The sequence below is a fragment of the Aptenodytes forsteri genome, unplaced genomic scaffold (assembly GCF_000699145.1).
Source record: "Aptenodytes forsteri isolate BGI_AS27 unplaced genomic scaffold, ASM69914v1 Scaffold53, whole genome shotgun sequence".
NCBI classification, from domain to species: Eukaryota; Metazoa; Chordata; class Aves; order Sphenisciformes; family Spheniscidae; genus Aptenodytes; species Aptenodytes forsteri.
This window is the reverse complement of record NW_008795909.1, coordinates 12,499,228-12,507,645: the sequence shown is the minus strand read 5'-3', so window position 1 is coordinate 12,507,645 and position 8,418 is coordinate 12,499,228. Positions and strand designations below refer to the sequence as shown.

The 8,418-nt window shown below is 35.7% G+C and overlaps 1 protein-coding gene across 1 annotated transcript in view; it reads right to left on the bottom strand.

Moving 5' to 3' along the window:
- Positions 1–5,770: 5,770 nt before the first annotated feature.
- The window catches only part of IL17RD (interleukin 17 receptor D), a 53,379-nt gene continuing 50,731 nt past the window's right edge, over positions 5,771–8,418 (bottom strand). The window contains exon 13 of the mRNA XM_019473454.1: positions 5,771–6,945. Coding sequence (XP_019328999.1) covers positions 6,830–6,945 — 116 coding nt within the window. The 3' untranslated portion in view covers positions 5,771–6,829. The remainder of the gene's footprint in view (positions 6,946–8,418) is intronic.

The following is an 8,418-nucleotide window of genomic DNA, read 5'->3' as shown; positions in this document are numbered from 1 at the left end:
GAAAATATACCTGGCGCTCGTTTCCTTCAAAAGGCTGCCCTAAGGTAACTCGCACTTCAGAGGTCTCTGTGGGATGTTGTAGAGGAAATAAAACACATTGTTTAACATCCACCCCAAATCTACCTCTTCCTTCTCTTGCAGTTCTTGCTGTGCCGTCCTGTTTCCCACCATGCTCCATCAGTAGACGACTTGTTGCAGTGATGCCACAGAACTTCGGAGCATAAACAGTGCCTTGTTGATTGTTCTATCACACAGGTTATTGCAAAATGGCAAAAGCTTCAACAATAGTATCTCTAACCAAATACGCTGACTGGTTACAGACTGTTGAAAGAAGCACCGTTATGGCTCAAGACTAAGACATGAATCCCTGCATTCTGTCTGCAGCTGACACCAGCCCCAACGCTGTTCTGAAGTGGATCTATTTCCTATCTAGTTCCTATCCATTCCTCATATAAAATGAGGATAACACCACTTGCTTATGGCCTTTATATCCCCAGTTGTGCACTTGTGGGGGAAAAAAAACAACTTGTGACCCACCAAACAACTCCTCTGATGTATGTCCCACTCACATTGTTAGTATCTGATTTCATAACCAGACCCACTGAAATTGGTTGAATCATCTGAAATAAAGCATTACTAAAAAGGGTGTGGCCAAGCATTCATAAAAGGCTTAGAAAATGTTACTGAAAAAGACTTTTATGTCATAATTATCGTTCCACAACTTGCACTGTAGATTACTTTTACCAGGCAGTAGCTAGCTGCAGTGAAAATATACCTGGCACTCGTTTCCTTGATGTAAAATCCTTCTGGGAACTTTTTTCTTTGAAACACAGTTTAGTTTGGTAACTATGTAAAAAATAAATAAAACAAGGCTGTTCCCTAAGTGTTTAATTTTCCCTTTTGCTATGCTAGGCATCCAGCCTCCTGACAAGTTTAATCCTCTGTAATTGGGTTGGAAATAAAATTTTCTCAGCCATGGAAGAGGTGACTTTATTTTTAGTTTTGATCTGTATTTTTCGTGTTCTGTCAAAGGTAATGAAGAACTCTTGGTCTGCAGTTGTTGGCAATAGTCAATATTCCAATAAAAGGCAGAGTGTAGCCTCCAAAGGTTGCTTTACTCTGATATAGGAAGAACACTGTATCAGTCTCCCAGGCCCTTTGTATAATCTCAGGTTCCATGTCTATTAGTAAGAAATGTTATATTCCCTAGAAAGTTATATTATGATTATCAATAGCCAAATATTTTTGGTTGAGTAAAATCTCATCATAAATGTGGTTGGATATTACAGAAATTCAGAGCAAGTTATGTGAACAATTTGATGTTGATTTACAGTCAAAGGGTTAATACAGAATTTGCAGAGGGAGCATACATGTGTTATAGCATTTACAATTATGTGAAACCACAGATGCATACTTCCCCTGTGGAGAAAAAAATACCAATTTGATAGACTATTATGAAATAAATCTACCTGACTCGTATAATCAATAAGACTGCCTCTCTCCAAGTAGATCTTTTTGCACACCAGTAGCAACTAAATAGTTAGAATTCCTACTGAATCAGCAGCCCACAGGACAGCATTCCATAAATTCACTCAGGCTAGTCCAATCTTCCATCTATTGTCAAGGCCTGTGAACCTACCAGCAGAGTCTGGAAAAAAGGTAGTTTCATTTCTGTGGTAAATCAGCCTTGAATGTTAGAGCTCCCTATCCATTAAAAATGAACTCCTTTTATTAATTGATGAAGGTAATTCTCCAGATGTTAATTTCTTCTTGCACTGATGTTTACTATTATAAACTATTAATAGACATAAGAGTTATTCTAAACTATTATATCTAACTATATATAACTAAACTTCCCCCCCCCCCAGCATCTTTCATATTTTCACATTAATGTCTTCAAACTCCAGCCTTCCCAAAGTATCTGTGTTGGGAGTAAAATACCAAAATCACTAGGAACTGAGCTTTTAGCATTGAGGTAGGTATGGGCAAGCACTTCAATTTCTGGTCATCTAGGTGACATCTGACACAGAGGAAAAACACATTTCCTTTTCCTCTGCTTTTTGTGAACAGGACAATATGACCAATCTCTACTTTTTCCATGGACTGCTATAAATATGAAATCATTGTCAACAGTGCAGCTGCCCATAAAAATGAACATCATAGGTAAATCAGACTTTATTAAAATCAGTTCTAAGAGAATAAAGAATGAAATTGTATCCCATTATAAAAGATACAAATTGACCATTATTCTGTTTTTTATGAGTCTGAGAAACAGCAACAGATGATAGCAAGTAAAATAAAATATCTTACAGCAGGTAGAGGGAAAAATTCCTTCAACTGATCTATAGCACAGCCTTTAACTTCTGACCTTTTAGAAATAATTCTGGTCTGACCAGTTATAGTTTGAATGCACATATTGTGTGCAGTGCACGTTTTTCACTATAACTCAAAAAGTGTTTGCTGTTGTGTGGGTTGGGTTTTTTTGGTGGGGGATTTCAGTATCAAGTCACCACAACATTTAAATGCAAGATAAAAAAAGAAAAATGAGAGCTTACTTCCTTAAGTTTTTCGAGATGTATTATCCATATGCACATCCTCATATCAAAGCATATCTTTCCACATCCTCAAGGTGTAAGAATTTTGGCCAACAGCTCCCAAACATCAGGAAAGCATCCTGAGGGGTCTCATGTTTTAAACTGAAGGTATAAAAACTAGAGCAACACCTTCTTTCCATTTTCTTTCAACCACAAAGTCCCTCGGGTACAGGGCTCGAAGGCAGAGGATACAGAGATTAGGACAGCAGAATATATATATGGATAATATCTCAAAGTCCAGTTCAGATGCAGAGAAGTAACTCATCAAATTCTCTTTTGAATTATTAATGCAACTATTTACATGCTTAGTGACCCTTCAGAATGTCTCCGATTTACTTCTGGTGATAGAAGCAGAATTAGGAATTGTGAGATAGAGGCCCAAAGAAGAAAACAGGTATAAACGTTATAAACATCATCCTGTAAATTCAACATAGCTAATGTGTATGCAAACTATCTGATACTAAGTAAGCCGTTCAAGCCTTCAATAATAACAAGTTTTACAGACTCATTACGGATTTTTCTATAGCATTCTAAGTTTGATTGTGCCAGACCAAAAGTCCATTATAAAAACCTCCATTTACCTGAGCAACATAAGGAATACGAGTGGTTTCAAGGCTTATCCCTGAAATTACAGTTTGCAGCATTCATTGACTGGAACAGTGCTTTGAAATCCACTTGGATGAAAACAAAAAGCATATAAATCTTAGGTAATTATCACATCTTCTGTGACAAAATTAATCCAATCGAGGTTATTATAGTTTTGTAGTTGGGGTAGATAGGTTTCACTTGACATGCAGAACCAATTACTGCTAGCAGACCTTCAAGGAGGATATAGGAAAAGTAATTACATAAACATAAAATCATATTAAGGCAGTTCTATTTAAAAAATCAGACCCAGGTCGTCTAATACAGAAGTTTTAGAAAATTAAAGTTTCTTACAGTTGCTTGACTATATTAAACAATCAAAATATCTGTTTCACTTCCAGATGTAGAGTATGAGTAGCAGTTAGAGAGCCTGGTTATCTGTATAGTGTGCATAACTGCATTAAAAGTGTTTTGGATAAAACAACTGGACTCTTAAGCCAAGTCTTCTTATACTACTAAGAAAAGCCCAATGTAAGAAACTGAGCAAAAATGTTTTATTTTGATACTTAACTTCTAAATTATAGTATCATAAAAATTTTATTTCTGCAAAGGTCAGCTGCAGTCTATTTTCAACAGTTAATGTGTTTATGTACAGGTACAAATTATGGCAACAACTATACTTATCATTCAAAATGTTGAACACTGCCATATCTTGAACCTTCAGCTTTCCAATGTTTTTTCCACTCTCCCAGAAAATACATTTTAAAACATCCAAACAATGTCCACACACTTGAATCTAGTAGAAATTAGAGATCCTTTCACTGTTAACATTCTGTTTAGAGTTTACTAATACTTGAAAATAGTAGCAAGCTAACCTCTAGTATGTGTATTAACATATTTGTGTTTTAAAATATTTTTTTACAAGGATTTTTGCTGTTATTCTCATTGGAGGGAAAATAGAGAATTCTTGCAAATTCAGTACTATGTCCTTCCAGCATCTCAATATACACATTATTTTTCTAATTTTTTAAAGCACTGTGGCTTTGTAAAAAAACTATGCTAAATCAGATTAAGTATTAGTTTTCTCAATTTTGTATATTTTAAGTGTGGGCTTGTCCTACTCTAAATTTTCAATTAGTTATATTCTCTGTCTTCTGAGGACATATAATATGCTGTTTCCACCTTATGCCAAGAAGGAATTCTTTTCTTTTCTTCCCCCTCTCCCCCAACAGATTTGATTGGCATCTGCATAGACCTTTTATAATTAAAAAAAAAAGTTTTGCAGGATTGTACAGCAAATTTTGAAGACATAAAAATAAAATCATTAATGACAAGTGATTCTTTGTGCAACTGCGTTCGTCCGTTTTCAAAACTGAGCTTAGAGCTCAAAATGAAATCCAAATTCCGTTAAGTAACACCAATTCTGCTACTGAATTTAACGGAACCAGGAAATCTTACCAACCTCTAGTTTAGCGTAAAATAACAGTATATGAGCTGGGACTTTCCACAGAGGAAAGCAGCATTACCTTCACCAGCTAACTGGTAAGAAATTGCCGCCTCCTCATGTTTTGCAGCTTTGGCATTTCTATGCACAGCAGCTCTTCAGCACACAAATTTTGTAATCTTTCTGCCCATGTCTCATCAATCCAAACTCTTCCTCTAGTAAAATGGCAAGAATTGCACAGAATCAAGATCCTTCACAGCTGGATTTTTCAACTTCAAAGAATGGGAAAACATGAAGAATTTTGCTTTCAGTACAGCCAAAGGCACAGCATAAAAACCCAACATCATTGAAGGTGCAGATGTTTCACTATGTACTTAAAACTACCTAAAACTTACTTGGGTATTGCAAGTTTGAGGTTTTCCAGTTAGTGTTCTTTCAAATCAGAAAATAGGAAGAGTAAGGAACTTTACATTAATGGACAAGGCCCTCCAAATCTGACACATACATCTAGCTGATCACAGAATTCCATATTACAATTGCAAAGCATGTCGGAGTTCTGCCATTGATGGTTATGTTCAAATAATTGTTACAGCACTTTCTTACTCCATCTGTGACAACAATTTTGAAAGTTTTTTGTTTGGAAATTCAAATGATTAAATATAAACTGATGCAAGAAAAACCCCAAGAGCTTTAAAAGCTACTCAGTTAGCCAAATCATCACTGGTTTCATAGTTCTAGCTCATGCTATTAAAATGGAAAACACAATGTAACAATTAGCAATGTCTAATTCTCATCTATCAAAATTGAGAGAATATTTGAGGTGCTTGAGTTCTCCCTTGATGTATTCCTAAAGTAACCTCCTGTTAGTGGAACATGAAGACAGGTTAAATGAGACAGAATCTGACTCCATGAGCAAAATTAGCAAAGGCACATTGATAAGGTGCCCTTCACTATTTGCTGTTATCACGCTTAATGTAACAGTGCCTAGAATTGCAGTTACACAGATGGGTTTTACTTATGAGAAGTTGCGCTTTGGAAACAGCAGGGATATTTTGGATGATGGTACACCTACCTGGTCACTGCAAAAGAAAGGACATGCATGCTCTGTGTCTTTAGATAAACATGTCCAGTTGCAGTTTCAGCATTTTTTGTTAATATAACACTAGTAATATTATACTATCTTAATCACTAAGTAATGACAAGTACTGTGAAAAATAACTGCAAAATAACTCATAGGCTTTTGTTTACTTAACGGCTCAAAACAAAGCGAAGTATTCATGCCTGTTAACTGCTTCTCTTAACTTGTTTTACCCCAGGTGATTTTGTAGCAGCATGTCCTTGAAGGATAATATGAGATCCCCCATAAAGCATACTCATCTCATGGCTGAACAAGTCCAGAATGATGTCTTAAATAAAAAATTTGGTCTTCCTTCCCCCATCTCTTTAAAGTATTCTTTATATTAGCCCTTCCAGGAAGAAAATAGAAAACATATCACTCAGTATATGCAGGATCTGCATTTTTGTCTATCATAAAAGTGATACTTCAGACTCAGTATGGTATTATTCGTGAGTCGTCATAGCCAGATTATGGGGAAGAGAGAGGAGAATCATAGAGATATGCGCACTTATCTGAAATTAAATACTGAGACACATTAACATTTGGGAAAGAGGAGACTGGTGGAAAGGAGCTCAAACATTTCTAAAAGAAAATGGTTTCTTCTGATGGAGAATTTTTTGATCTCACCTTTGGCATTTTATTTTGCTTCTGAAAAAAATCCTGCTCTCATTCACTACAACACTCCTGCCATCACGTACGTCAGCACTTAAAACTAAAGGCTGGACTACAAAATTTACTAAGACTTAATGTTCCCAAGCTATTTTATACCCAGTTGCAAAAAAAAGTCAATTTTGATTACAGCATCTGTAAACAGTGTAATATCATGACATTTAAATTAGTAATAGGAGTAATTCTGAAATGTGTTCTCATCTATTTTTCCATGCTGCATTTTTCAAATCATGAAAGACTATATAAAAAGACCAACAGATTCAGGTTTACTGGCCATAAAAAAAAATCCCTTAGGAATAACAGATCTTCTTCAGGGAGTATTTGTTCCTTCAAGTAGATTTAGTGCTGAGACAGCGTGGTAGTTAAAGCACAAACAGAGGCTGTTGATAAAGTGGCAATGCATAACAATGTTGTAATGTATTATAAAGGAGCAATTGCCTGCAGTTCGTCAGCATGGATATGGCAATGAAGTTCTGCTTTACATATTCCAGGCACTAAGTATTTTGTAGCAGTGATTACAGGAGGTTCTTCTTCCCCTATAAAAGGAAAAAAAGTGAGGTTCATTAATTGAAACATTGGTTTTGTATTTGGTCAATATTTTAGAAACAATGCGAAGAAAACTTATAAAAACCCTCTGGATCATAATGCCATACATTCATGAGGCTGAACTACTATACTCAGTAACTCCTTATCTAAAGAATTAATACACATTTTCTCCCCAGGCAGGGCTTCTTAGAGAAGACCTTATTAGTGAATGGACCTAGTAAAGGTTTGGTTTTTGGTACTTCCTAAAAATTAAACTGATTTGAACTTCAGTTGATGATGCCCAATATGATGATCTCTTTGAGAATCTTTTCTTTGCAGATCAGTAGTCTGCACATGAACAGCACTGAAAGATAGAAAGTATTACAAATTATGTGACATGATTGTAACTCCAAAGATTAAATCAAACTGTCCTTTAAAGAAGAAAGGAAAGATCTGCCTTGAGATGCTAAATGACAGAGCTATTCACTTCTGTTCTGACCAAGTAATGGATAAAAAATAGGTAGCCAGAACAGAAATGGTACTGTGAATTCAGAGTAATAATTCAGACATCTCCAACTCTTAGAACAAGAATAAAAGGTAAAAAATTCTATCTACTCCTCTCATTATTAGGCGTATAAATAATAGGGCTATAAATATTTTGTACGTCTGGAACAGTAAAAAGATTTAATGGATTGCACTCTAATAGGCAGACGATGCTCAGTTCTAGACACTGTCTCCTTTGTACCCTGTACCTAATTAGGACTGTGGTTTGGGCGAGGGGAGGTTTGAGAGAGAGTTGGTCAGGGTGGTGCTTTTGGACAGGGACAGTGAATGGGAAAGTGGCAGAAGTTATCGTGGTTTCTTCAGGTGTTGGAACATCAGTGTTAAGATCCAACTCTACCAGCTAGTGCTGTAATGTTTAACCTCTATAGCTGAAACATGTTAACAAGTAGGTATGTGACTTGAGAATTAATTACTGGAAAGACTGCCTCTTTCTTCCAGTGACTCCTTGGCAGCTGGGATACCCAGCTGACAGCTCTGTGATGGAATCAGGAGGGGAATACTGGTAAAGCATTCTTACAGAGAGGCCATAAATTTTAAACTAGCATCTTACTTTCATCCAACACTAGAACCTTTACAGATATCATTGGTGATTTTTCCCACAAATGTGAGAAAAGGCTATGTTAGAAGATGGCAGGAAATTAAAGAATATAATACTAATTTTGAAACAATAACAGAGTATTGGTGGCTTATGCAATTAAATCAGTAAATCTCTATTTTTTTCCACCTGAAAAGTGTTCAGGTTTTAGTTATTTTGTCCTATAGACTATCTAGCCTATAGATATAGATACTGTATCTGTAAATCAACATCTGTATTCTCTCCCCCCAAGATAATTCTGGCATCAAACATTACTTATGAATTATCTGAATAAAAAAAAAAAAAATCCATTTAGCCAAAAAAAAAGTCTAACAAATTAGCTCAT